At 42.1% G+C, this 14047-nt stretch overlaps 1 protein-coding gene across 1 annotated transcript in view; it reads left to right on the top strand.

Moving 5' to 3' along the window:
* The window catches only part of LOC126430687 (uncharacterized), a 147834-nt gene that overhangs the window by 99326 nt on the left and 34461 nt on the right, over nucleotides 1-14047 (top strand). The window contains exon 3 of the mRNA XM_050090428.1: nucleotides 6941-7064. Coding sequence (XP_049946385.1) covers nucleotides 6941-7064 — 124 coding nt within the window. The remainder of the gene's footprint in view (nucleotides 1-6940; nucleotides 7065-14047) is intronic.

A 14047-nucleotide genomic window follows, 5' to 3' on the forward strand; every position in this document is an offset into this window, starting at 1 on the left:
CATCCTTCTGAATTTGCTTGGTGTATTCATCTCTTGGTCTCCGATTTTTACCCTCCACGCTGCCCTCCAATACTAAATTGGTGATCCCTTGATGCCTCAGAACATGCCCTACCAACCTGTTCCTTCTTCTAGTCAAGTTGTCCCACACACTTCTCTTCTCCTCAATCCTATTCAACACCACATTAGTTATGTGATCTACCCATCTAATCTTCAGCATTCTTCTGTAGCACCACATTTCGAAAGCTTCTATTCTCTTCTTGTCTAAACTATTTATTGTCCATGTTTCACTTCCATACATGGCTACACTCCATACAAATACTTTCAGAAACGACTTCCTGACACTTAAATCTATACTCGATGTTAACAAATTTCTCTTCTTCAGAAACGCTTTCCTTGCCATTGCCAGTCTACATTTTATATCCTCTCTACTTCGGCCATCATCAGTTATTTTGCTCCCCAAATAGCAAAACTCCTTTACTACTTTAAGTGTCTCATTTCCTAATCACCCGACTTGATTCGACTACATTCCATTATCCTCGTTTTGCTTATGTTGATGTTCATCTTATATCCTCCTTTCAAGACATTATCCATTCCATTCAACTGCTCTTCCAAGTCCTTTGCTGTCTCTGTCAGAATTACAATGTCATCGGCGAACCTTAAAGTTTTTATTTCTTCTCCATGGATTTTAATACTTACTCCGAATTTTTCTTTTGCTTGCTTCACTGCTTGCTCAATATACAGATTGAATAACATCGGGGAGAGGCTACAACCCTGTCTCACTCCCTTCCCAACCACTGCTTCCCTTTCATGCCCCTCAACTCTTATAACTGCCATTTGGTTTCTATACAAATTGTAAATAGCCCTTCACTCCCTATATTTTACCCCTGCCACCTTCAGAATTTGAGAGAGAGTATTCCAGTCAACATTGTCAAAAGCTTTCTCTAAGTCTAGATATGCTAGAAACGTAGGTTTGTCTTTCCTTAGTCTTTCTTCTAAGATACGTCGTAGGGTCAGTATGGCCTCACGTGTTCCAACATTTCTACGGAATCCAAACTGATCTTCCCCTAGGTCGGCTTCTACTAGTTTTTCCATTCGTCTGTAAAGAATTCGCGTTAGTATTTTGCAGCCGTGACTTATTAAACTGATAGTTCGGTAATTTTTCATCTGTCAACGCCTGCTTTTTTTGGGATTGGAATTACTACATTCTTCTTGAAGTCTGAGGGTATTTCGCCTGTCTCTTACATCTTGCTCACCAGATGGTAGAGTTTTGTCAGGACTGGCTCTCCCAAGGCCGTCAGTAGTTCTAATGGAATGTTGTCTACTCCCGGGGCCTTGTTTCGACTCAGCTCTTTCAGTGCTCTGTCAAACTCTACACGCAGGATCATATATCCCATTTCATCTTCATCTACATCCTCTTTCATTTCCATAATATTGTCCTCAAGTACATCGCCCTTGTACAGACCCTCTATATACTCCTTCCACCTTTCTGATTTCCCTTCTTTGCTTACAACTGCGTTTCCATCCGAGCTCTTAATATTCATACAAGTGGTTCTCTTTTCTCCAAAGGTCTCTTTAATTTTCCTGTAGGCAGTATCTTCTTACCCCTAGTGAGATAAACCTCTACATCCTTACATTTATCCTCTAGCCATGCCTGCTTAGCCATTTTGCACTTCCTGTCGATCTCATTTTTGAGACGTTTGTATTCCTTTTTGCCTGCTTCATTTACTGCGTTTTTATATTTGCTCCTTTCATCAATTAAATTCAATATTTCTTCTGTTACCCAAGGATTTATATTAGCTCTCGTCTTTTTACCTACTTGATCCTCTGCTGCCTTCACTACATCATCCCTCAAACCTACCCATTCTTCTCTACTGTATTTCTTCCTACGATTTTTTCCCTTACGCTCTCCCTGAAACTCTGTACAACCTCTGGTTTAGTCAGTTTATCCAGATCCCATCTCCTTAACTTCCCACCTTTTTGCAGTTTCTTCAGTTTTAATCTACAGTTCATAGCGAATAGATTGTGGCCAGAGTCCACATCTGCCCCTGTAAATGTCTTACAATTTAAAACCTGCTTCCTAAATCTCTGTCTTACCATTATATAACCTATTTAAAACTGTCAGTATCTCCAGGGTTCTTCCATGTATATACCCTTCTTTCATGATTCTTGAACCAAGTGTTAGCTATGATTAAGTTGTGCTCTGTGCAAAATTCTACCAGGCGGCTTCCTCTTTCATTTCTTACCCCCGATCCATATTCAGCTACTACGTTTCCTTCTCTCCCTTTTTCTACTACCGAATTCCAGTCACCCATGACTATTAAATTTTCTTCTCCCTTCACTATCTGAATAATTTCTTTTATTTCGTCATACATTTCTTCAATTTCTTCGTCATCTGCAGAGCTAGTTGGCATATAAACTTGTACTACTGTAGTAGGCGTGGGTTCCGTGTCTATCTTGGCCACAGTTACGCGTTCACTATGCTGTTTGTAGTAACTTACCCGCATTCCTATTTTTTATTCATTATTAAACCTACTCCTGCATTACCCCTATTTGACTTTGTGCTTATAACCTTGTATTCGCTTGACCAAAAGTCTTGTTCCTCCTGCCACCGAACTTCACTAATTCCCACTATATCTAACTTTAACCTATCCATTTCCCTTTTTAAATTTTCTAACCTACCTGCCCGATTAAGGGATCTGACATTTCACCCTCCGATCCGTAGAACGCCAGTTTTCTTTCTCCTAATAACAACGTCCTCTTGAGTAGTGAAATGGAAAGATGAAGAGTATAGGGTAATATCAATAGCAGCAGAAAATGGTATAGCGGGAGCATGATCGTTACGAATAGGAATGTAGGGCAGACAAGGATGGTTCGGTGATAAGCTTGTTCTCATCAGAATCGACAGTAAATCAACACCGACAACATTAGTTCAGGTATGCATACCGACGTCGCCAGCAGAAGATGAAAATGTAGAAAAAACGTATGATGATATTGACTGGATAATTCAGTTCGTAAATGGAGATGAAAATCCAATAATAATATCTGATTGGAATGTGGTTGTAGGGGAACAAGTAGAAGAAAGGGTTACGGGAGGGCGTGGGATTGGTAGTTGGAATGAGATAGGAACGGGACTAATTGAGTCCTGCAATAATTTTCAGTCACTTACTGCGAATATTTTGTTCAAGAATCACATGAAGAAGAGGGATACGTGGGAAAGGCCAGGAGATGTGAGAAGATTTCAATTAGACTACATCATGATCAGGCCGAGATTCCGAAATCAGATATTGGATTGAAAGGCGTATCCAGGGGCAGATATACACTTAGATCACAATTTAGTAATGATGAAGAGTAGGCTGAAGTTTAAGACACTAACCATAGAGAATCAATGTGCACAGAAGTGGGATACGAAAATATGAAGCATTGAAGAGGTACGCGTGAATTTACCTGAGGATATAGATACTGTGATAATGAGTAGTTCTGTTGGCAACTCATTTGAAGAGAAATGGACATCTCTAAAAAGGGCAATCTCAGAAGCTGGAAGGAAAGACATGGGTACAAGGAAGTTAACTGCGATGAAACCATGGGAACAGAAGACACACTTCAGTCAATCGACAAAAGAAGGAGGTAAAAACGCTTAGGGTAATTCAGGAATACAGAAATAGAAGTCTGTTAAGAACGAAATTAATAGGAAGTGCAACGAAGCCAAGACTGAATGGCTGCAAGAAAAATGTGAAGAAATCGAGAAAGAAATGATTGTCGGCAGGACTGACTCAGCTTTCAGAAGAGTCAAAACAACATTCGTTGAAATTAAAAGCAAGGATGATAACGTTAAGATTGCAATGGGAATTCCACTGTTAAATGCCTCTAGAAGGGAGCGGATAGGTGGAAAGAATACATTGAACGCATAGAGGCAATTGTAGTATTCCGCTTTATAATGGAAGCGAAACCGAAGAAAAATCGACATAATCTCAGTATTTGTCGTCCTGGAAAAAGCGTTCGACAATGTCAAATGGTGCAAGATGTTCGAAATTCTGGGAAAATAGGTGTAAGATATAGGGAAAGACCTGTAATATACAATATGTGCAAGGACCAAGAGCTAACAATAAGTCTGTAAGACCAAGAACGATGTGATCGGATTAAAAAAGGTATAAGACAGGGTTGTAGTTTTTCGCCCTTGCTGTTCAATCCATAAATCGAAGAAGCAATGACGTAAATAAAATAAAGGTTACAGAGTAGGTTTAAAATTCGTGGTGAAAGGACGTCAGTGATTAGATAAGCTGATGACAGTTCCATACTCAGTGGAAATGAAGAAGAATTACAGGATGTGTTGAAGGGAAAGCACTGTGTAATGAGCATGGAATATGGACTGAGAGTAAATCGAAGAAAGATGAAACCAGTGAAGAGTAGCTGAAATGAGAACAGCGAAGAACTTAACATCGGAACTGGTGATCACAATATACGTAGATAGCAGAATAACGCGTGACAGACAGCGCAAGGAGGACATGAAAAACAGTCTAGCGCTAGGACTTTTCTGGCCAAGTGAAGTCTGTTAGTATGGAAAATAGGCCTCAAGTGGAGGAAGACATTACTAAGAACGTACGTCTGAAGCAAAGCATTGTACAGTGGTGGTACATGGACGGTGGGAAAACTGGCACAGAAGAGCGAAGCATTTAAGATGAGGTGCTACAGAAGAATGTTGAAAATTAGGTGGATTGGTAAGGGAAGGAATGAGGAGATTCTCCAGAGAATAGACGAAGAAAGGAACAATTGTATGGAAAACACTTACAACAAGAACGGACAGGATAATATGACGTCTGGAATTACTTCTATGGTACTAGAGAGAGCTGTAGAAAAACTGTAGAGGACGACAGAGATTTGAATACATTCAGAAAATAACTGAGAACGTATGTTGCAAATGGTACTCTGTGATGAAAAGGTTGGCAGAGTATAGGAATTTGTAGTGGGGTGCATCAAACGAGTCAGAAGACCATTGACACAAATTAAAAAAAATTGCCAGTTGGACCGAATCTGGCACGATATCTCTCAGGGGGACATCCAACAATTTTATCAAGCAATGCCAAGCCGAATATGTAGCTGCTTGGATAATGGCCACAGGTGGACCAATCCAAAATTGCCTTGCTCAACTTCTGAAGCTCCTTTTCTTGAATGAATCTTCCAATTTTTGTGAAAGTCTAATCATTTGTTTGTCTGTAAGTGTACATTCTACGGATTTCCGTCCCATCCGGATAATTCTTCCGTGGTGCGTCTCTTTTTTTGTAGACTGTGTGGTGCCACTTGCTAGAATGAGCATGCCAAGGAGACGAATCGTGAAATCAATGCGACACCTGTACCCGCCTTTCGTCGCCATGCCCTCCGCCAGGCAACCGAAATAGTACTAACAGTGTAAATAACATTTAATTGATTCATATGCGATGGTGCATAATGGTAAGCTCTGTTGACTCCTAGCGCCTCGCTAGTAAATGTCTCAATATTAATGATCCTGACTCCTTGAGGTACACGAGTGGAATAATCGGAAAGTTTTAATTAACACTTCTAAAAAATTAAGTGATATAATTAATTCTTTTGTTCGTCCTCGGGTAAATGTCTGCAGTTCTCGCTGCACAGTACCGTAACAAGTTACTAGAAAAGGCAAAGCATAATGCCGCTGTCCACTGATAATGAGGAATATCGTCACGTAATTAGTTGTCAGCAGTAGCAGAAATGTTGTACCTGTGACAGGCAAATACAGACGGACAAAAAAGTCATCACCTTCGGCCTAACAAAGCTGCAGAATTTCTGCCGCTGCCGTAAACTAAGACCCGACGATATTTCTCCTAATCGATGGACAATGCCATTGTGCTCCTACAGCGACGTGCCAAGGTTCTGGGGCGTGAGTATTTCAGTGTATAACTGTACCTTGAATCAAACAAAACAGTTAGTTCGTCACTTTATTTGTTCGATTTGATAGTTAAAACTTTATGGCTAGCACTCCTTTACAGCTTCTAACAACCCTACCACAACAAAGGTCAAAATTTTAATAACGATTGTGGTGTTGCTCACGCTGCAAAATACTGCATTTTCGGGCAACAACAGTCATATTATGTGGCAGGTGTCATTAGAGCACGGTTAATAGTCATTTCATGTAATAATGAAACAACTAGGCACTCATCTTTTTGTGTTTCCCACGCTGGTCTCGTCGTAAAATCATGGCTCAATCGTTGAAAATCTAGGTGGTGATGATTCCAAGCTCGGATGCAAAGAGGCCTAGGTTTTATTCTGCTATATTCAAAAGTTTTGTAGATGCGCTTCACAAAACATTCTTCAAGATGAAACCTTCCAAAGTTAGCACAATGGTGATGTAAAAAAATAATCAGCACTCCGAATTTAAGTTTCACTTCCTTTTAATTGCTTTTATTGCAATATCACGTAAACACACAAAACATCACTTCACAATACAAAACATACTTGAAAACATCTTCCTCACATTTTATAAGCCAACTACAATATGCATCTTTCCAACATGACGTCCAAGACTTGACTTTTTCAACGTCCGACTCTCTAACAAGTTAACAACTAACTAACTATCGCTTACGCGCCCAAAAATCAGAGTTACAAGTATGTCAAAGATCATAGTGACAAAAGAAATAATACACATAAGAATAATATCATTGCAATATAAACATATTGATGTATCAAAAGTGAAATCAAATCTGAATGTTGTCTCAGAAACATGTTAAGTAGTTAACAGAAATACAGTAGGATATTACTGGTATCGAGAGGTTCAGGTGAGGTACCATAATGGTTACGTAATTCAAGTACCATTACAAGCTCCTACTTGCTTTGACGCTTCTGGAGGTTGCATATCTACCATACGCCAAAACTGTCTTCTACTGCCCAATTACCAGTTTGTGATGTTAAAAAATTTATTTTCTTGTTTCAGATATTTACTTGGCCGCTATCACCGGTCAACCGCATTATTTTGGCCAGCTTTCCTCGCTGGCTTGTCGGTATACATTGAAGACGACAGACGAAAACCAATTACAGCATTTTACTACTACACGTGGGTAAGTGAAATAGTGTGCTTTTGCCGTGAATGGTTTTGTATCTTAAGTGGACTACTCATAATTAGAACAATTAACACACTGCTTGTGACCTTTATAATTTAGTGATACGGATGTTTTGATTAACCATCACAACACAAGACAGGAACCACTGTCGTAATGGGCCGGCCGCGGTGGTCTCGCGGTTCTAGGCGCGCAGTCCGGAACCGCGCGACTGCTACGGTCGCAGGTTCGAATCCTGCCTCGGGCATGGATGTGTGTGGTGTCCTTAGGTTAGTTAGGTTTAAGTAGTTCTAAGTTCTAGGTGACTGATGACCACAGCTGTTAAGTCCCATAGTGCTCAGAGCCATTTGAACCATTTTTGAACTGTCGTAATGATTATATGCAGGGTGTAGCAGAAATGTTGCGACAGACTTCGAGGATTTGTAAAGAGTGTGTTTAGGAACAAATCGAGGATAGGAACCCGTGTTCGGAAACGTCATCCATTGACGCTACAGAGCGTCGAAGAGACAGGCCCCAGAGCCTACCATTAAGCCACCTCTTCGACGCTGATGGACCGTAGACGGAACGTCTTGTAATCTTATTTGTTAGTCTTAGCGACTGATTGCCACGATCGCCAGTGGAGAAGATGGAGCTAGCTGCTGCGTAGAAAGGCCTTGTCTCCTACGAATGCGAAGTTCTATTGCCAGGGCGGATGACCGTTTCAGACAAGGGTTTCCATCCACAGTTTATTTTTCTCCTGGAACCATCTAAAATGTTAAATGTTTTTCTGTACGCAGGAGAAAAGTAAACTGCAGATGAAAATCCGTGCCGTGTACGAAACTGTCATCCACCAAGGCAATGGAGCATCGCATCCGCGTGAGACAGGGCTTTTTACGCTGCAGCTAGCTCCTCCATCTCAACTGGCGATCATGGCAGTCAGTCGCGGTCACAGAATAACAAACAACATTGTGAGACTTTCCGCCTGTGTCCGTGTGCGTGGAAGTCACGTTTGCTGCCGAAGTGGTTGCCTAGTGGTAGGCGACAGCGCCTATAACTTCGAAGCTACGTAGCGTCGTTGGATGACGTTTCTGGACATGGGTTTCTACCTTCGATTTGTTCCTCAAGACATCCTCTATAACCTCTAGAAGTTTGTCGCAACATCCTGGGACTACCTGTATATACAGGGGGGTGAACAAAAATATGGAAATATCTCAAATACATCACATTTCTATGCCAAATATCGTGTAGGAAAGCCTTTGGCACTCGGAACAGCCTCCAGTCATCTCGGAATGGATGAACACAGATCCCGTATGGTTTTCAAGGGAGTCTCATACTAGCCAAACACTGGCAAGTTCAGCAAACGATGCTTGAGTTGTATATCAATCAATCACCCTTTTCTCCAAAGCAGACCACAGTGGGTTGATAATACTGAGATCTAGTGACTGTGAAAGCCAGAGGTGATGCAGAATTCATCATGGCGCTCACTAAACCAATAATGGGTGACGCAGGCTGTGCGAACAGGGGCCCTGTCATCTTGGAACGCAACATTACCATCGGGATAGTACGGTGACCTTCACACCTCTCAAGACCTGCTTTCTTTGGGATTCGAATTATTATATTCTTCTTGAAGTCTGAGGGTATTTCGCCTGTCTCATACATCTTGCTCAGTAGATGGGAGAGTTTTGTTATGGCTGGCTCTCCCAAGCCTGTCAGTAGTTCAAATGGAATGTTGTCCACTCTCGGGGAATTGTTTCGACTTACGGTTCAGTGCTCTGTCAGATTGTTCTCGCAGCATTATATCTCCCATTCATCTTCATCTACATCCTCATCCATTTCCATAATGTTGTCCTCAATGAAATTACCCTTGTATAGCCCCTCCATGTACTCCTTCCACCTTTTTGCTTTCTCTTCTTTGCTTAGAACTGGGTTTCCATCTGAGCTCTTGATATTCATACAAGTGGTTCTCTTTTCTCCAAAGGTCTCTTTAATTTTCCTGTAGGCAGTATCCATCTTACACCTAGTAGGATAAGCCTTTACATCCTTACCTTTGTCCTATAGCCATCCCTGCTTAGCCATCTTGCACATCCTGTCGATCTCATTCTTGAGACATTTGTATTCCTTTTATATTTTCTCCTTTCGTCAGTTAAATTCAATATCTCTTCTGTTACCCATGGATTTCTACTAGCCCTCGTTTTCTTACCTATCTGATCCTCTGCTGCCTTCACTACGTCATCTCTCAAAGGTACCCATTCTACTTCTACTGTATTTCTTTCACCCGTTCTTGTCAGTCGTCCCCTAATGCTCTCTCTGAAACTCTCTACAATCTCTGGTTCTTTCAGTTTATCCAGGTCCCATCTCCTTAAATTCCTACCTCTTTGCAGTTTCTTCAGTTTTAACCCACAGTTCATAACCAATAAACTGTGGTCAGTATCCACATCTGCCCCTGGAAATGTCTTACAACCTAAAACATGGTTCCTAAATCTCTGTCTTACCATTATATAATTTATCTGAAGCCATCCAGAGTCTCCAGGTCCCTTCCACGTGTACAACCTTCTTTCATGATTCTTGAACCAAGTGTTAGCTATCTTTAAGTTATGCTTTTTGCGAAGTTTTACCAGGTGGCTTCCTCTTTCATTCCTTACGCCCAATCCTTCTCTTCCTTTTTCTACAATAGAATTTCAGTCCCCGATGACTATTAATTTTTCGTCTCCCTTCACTATCTGAATAATTTCTTTTGTCACTTCATACACTTCTTCAGTCTCTTCATCATCTGCAGAGCTAGTTGGCATATAAGGTTTACTACCGTGGTAGGTGTGAGATTTATGTCTACGTTGGCTACAATAATGCGTTCACTATACTGTTCATAGTAACTTATCCGCGCTCCTATTTTCTTATCCATTATTAAACCTACTCTTGCATTACCCCTATTGATTTTGTATTTATAGCCACCGAACTTCACTAATTACCACTATATCAAACTTAAACTCATCCATTTCCCTTTTTAAATTTTCTAACCTACCTGCCCGATTAAGGGATCTGACATTCCACACTCCAACCCGTAGAACGCCATTTTTTTCTCCTGATAACGACGTCCTCCTGAGTAGTCCCCGCTTGGAGATGCGACTGGGGGACTATTTTACCTCCGGAACATTTTACCGAAGAGGACGCCATAATCATGTAAGCATACAGTAAAATTGCATGTCCTGGAGAAAAATTACGGCTGTAGTTTCTCCTTGCTTTCAGCCATTCGCTGTACCAGCACAGCAAGGCCGTCTTGGTTAATATTACAAGGCCTGATCAGTCCGTCCAGGCTGTTGCCCCTGCAGTTACTGAAAAGGCTGCTGCCCCTCTTCAGGAAGCCACACGTTTGTCTGGCCCCTCAACAGATACCCCTCCATTGTAGTTGTTCCCACGGTACGGGCTATCCGTATCGCTGAGGCTTGGTTAAGGTGTTAAAGTATTAGGTGTGTGGAAACAAAGGAAAACTGGAAATGGGGATTTAGAAATCAGTAAACGAAGATTGGAGTATATGGCTAAGATAATTTCAATAAAGGGATGAAAAGTGAGCTTAGTCTGCTCGACTCACTGACTCCTGTAGCTACAAGGGGCGTGTTTTTAAGTGAGTATTGTTTTGAAATAAAAATAAAACTAGTAGACTTTTCTTGGAAGTTCCATTTTTCATGAAAGTCTGTACTTCACTTTTGTACATAATTCCCACCAACTTTTCGCCACTTAGCGCATATACAGCCAGCTTTTGGATACCATCCTCGTAGAAATCTGCTATGTGACTGTTGTTTTGACTTCTTCTTCATCGTCGTGGTGCTGACCAGCCTGATGCCTCATCAAATGCTGGAACACATCGAAGTCACTGGGTGCTAGATCGAAGCTGTACGCAATTTGATCAAGTTGTTCACAGCCAAGCGATCGGATCACCTCTTGATTTCGGTTGTCCACGTGTGTGCGGGAATTGTCATGGAGCAAAACGATCCGCTTACTCAGCATGACATGTCTTCTGTTTTGGATTGCAAGATGCAGTTTTCTTAAGGTCTCACAACAAGTCGCAGACTTTAAGTTGATCACCAAGTGGCAAAAAATCCACAAGGAACATCGCGTTCCTGTTCCAAAAAAGTAACACATTATTTTCTGGACTGAAATTGTTTGCTTGAACTTTATTGGGTGATGCTGAATTCCGCCATCCTAGGATATAACATAAACTACCCATGTTTCATTGCCTATGACAATTTGGCTTAAAAAGTCGTCACTCTCCTCAGTGCATCACTCTAAGAAAGTCAAAGAACTGGCTAAACGTTTTATTTCGTGCAACTCAGTCATCAAAAGTACCCAGTGTGAGCTTAACTTTCGGTAATTTAAACATTCGGTAACAAATGCATAAAAGTAGTAGAGTTACAGGGGTGCCACCCCACTCTGCATTGTTGCCAAATGTATCCAAGATGGCAGCGATGACGTCATCTAATATGGCGTAGTGTAGAACTGGCAACACCGGATATGACGTGCTGCGGATCCACACTTGAACGCTAACTCAGGTGTACTGCATTTCCTGGGAGCCATCTGCGACACAAGCATATACACAGACATACAGGAAACAGAGCAAACGTTCTCCAAATGTGGAGGTGACTGGATACAATCGAGTACAGTGCTACAATACACCTCCCGATCAGTGCATTTGGGCTAGGTGTTGGGAGCTGTGTTACATTTACAAGCAATTTTAGAACACAGAACTATAGGTTATGTCATGATCGCATGGACAGAACTGACATTAAAAAAAAATAGAATTGTGAAAAATGACGAGGAATAGCTATGAATTGACCGAACATACATTGAAATGCGGGGAAATTGAGGAAGTACTTGCATATCTTCTGGTTCGCACAGAACAATTTCTACATGGAAACGAGTATGCGGCAGCGAGAGGAGTCTGAGAAAATGTCGACATGGAAGCTAAGGGAATCAGGGAGGCAGTCGATTTTTTCTCTGTCGAGATAGCATTAAACTGTATGTCTATTGAGGAACCAGTGATACACGTGAGTTGACTACTGTATTTGACATTTTTTTGGAAGACATAGAACCGCCCGCTTCTAAGCCTACTTACCCCTGCATTAAAGGATAACAGAGAGTGGACGGGGTGATCGATTGAGATGGAGCTGTAATGAGGTACCAGTTAATGGTAGACTTATGATGCACTCTAGAGAGGGAGAAGACGCTGCAAATCAATTTTTCCACTGTTGTATCAGGATGCATCAGTCACGTGACATAGCCAGCATTCGACTCATATACAGCCATGTGTTCTGTATGTGATTTAAAGCACTGTCTACTTGCGATCGTCAGTCATCAGAGGACTTCCATCTCAAGTGTGATTAAACGTGACACATTCCTCCAAACGAACTTTGATTTTGCGATGTACTCCACCCCCTGTCGCATCTTGGGTGTAAAATCGAGACTTCAGCTTCATAACTAAGTTAGCGATAGGTGCTTGTAAGGCGCTGCAATCCTCGTGTATACATTTGCCCAACATACGTGGTGTTTACAGAGTTAGTGTCAGAATGACTTGTAATTTTCATATGTCGGAAGCTGCTGCTATGCGTTTATCTGTTTCCTCATAAGCGGTATCCCCCGTTACTAAAGATCGTTTTATGTAGGGATGATGCATGCATAGTATAATTTCTGAACCGTGATTGGATGTGAAAAGTGGACACCATACATCTCCAAAAGCTATATTATGCTTGTATCACGCAGAGCAAATGTTTTATGGAAGTAGTTTTTTCGTTTTACGGTTCGATAACATAGTATCGTAGAGAAACCGGGAAGAAGGGTGTATGTCACGTGCTTGAAATACATTTCTTACATTGGAATATTAACACCGCTACATTCCATACGACTGATAGGTTGTAAACGTAAGCGATCCAACATTATGGCTCGTTTTAAGTGCAGAACATTGTAGCCTGAGGAGTGCGTGTGTTTATGTTCTCTCTTAGCAATACCTTCCAGGTACTGATCCTAGACTCCAGAATAATACTTTAAAATTGATAGCTTGGTTGATTTACGTAAAAATGCTTTCCGAACTAGCCCCATACCAAGCCTCTGTGCAGAGGCTTGTGAACCGCCACTTCATATGCGGCGACGGCTACTTACAGTGCGGCAGGCGTATAAAACTTTGTCCACACCATACACCCTTGCATACCATACCGTTGCTCAACCTCCTCTGGCACGATTGTTTCATAACCGGCAACGTGCGACGCAGCCCTATGGGATTCGCGCACAGGATTGCCTCGCTGCGATGTCTATGGCTGGTCTTCGTGTTTTACGTCGCGGTTGGAGCAGATCTCCACCTTGGCTCCTCCGGAGACCCAAACTTATTTTAGATTTGACTCGTTTTAAGAAGGATGACACACCAGATTTTACGTTCCAATCTCTGTTTTTTAACATTTTAGATGTGCATCACGGTTTCACTGTTGTTTATACTGATGGCTCCAAACAGGAGACTTTCCTTGGCTGTTCTGTGGTGTTCCCTGACCATGTTACCCGGATTCGCCTCCCTGCTGAATATACCGTTTTCGCAGCGGAGCTCCACGCGATCCAGAAGGCACTGGAGCTGATGCATCGTGTTCGGGGCGATCGATTTCTTCTCTGCTCCGATTCTCTTAGTGCCTTACAATCAGTGCAGAACCTATACCCGACTGAGGAGATGGTCCAGCTGATACATGACCAACTGTACTTGCTCCAACGGCGGGGTAAAGAGGTATCCTTCTGCTGGGTGCCTGGTCATGTCGGCATATGGGGCAATGAACAGGCTGATCGGGCTGCCAAGGAGGCCTGCAGAGAGCAGGATGTGGTCCAGTGTCCTATCCCCTTGCAGTCAGTCATCGCTGCACTCCACAGGAAGTGCATGGAGTTGTGGGAGGACGAATGGCTGGCGGTGACGGCCAATAAACTGCGGTCGGTAAAGTCAACCACTCGGCCGTGGCGTTCCTCCTGCCGGCTGCTCAGGC

This window comes from Schistocerca serialis, chromosome 1, assembly GCF_023864345.2.
Source record: "Schistocerca serialis cubense isolate TAMUIC-IGC-003099 chromosome 1, iqSchSeri2.2, whole genome shotgun sequence".
NCBI lineage: Eukaryota > Metazoa > Arthropoda > Insecta > Orthoptera > Acrididae > Schistocerca > Schistocerca serialis.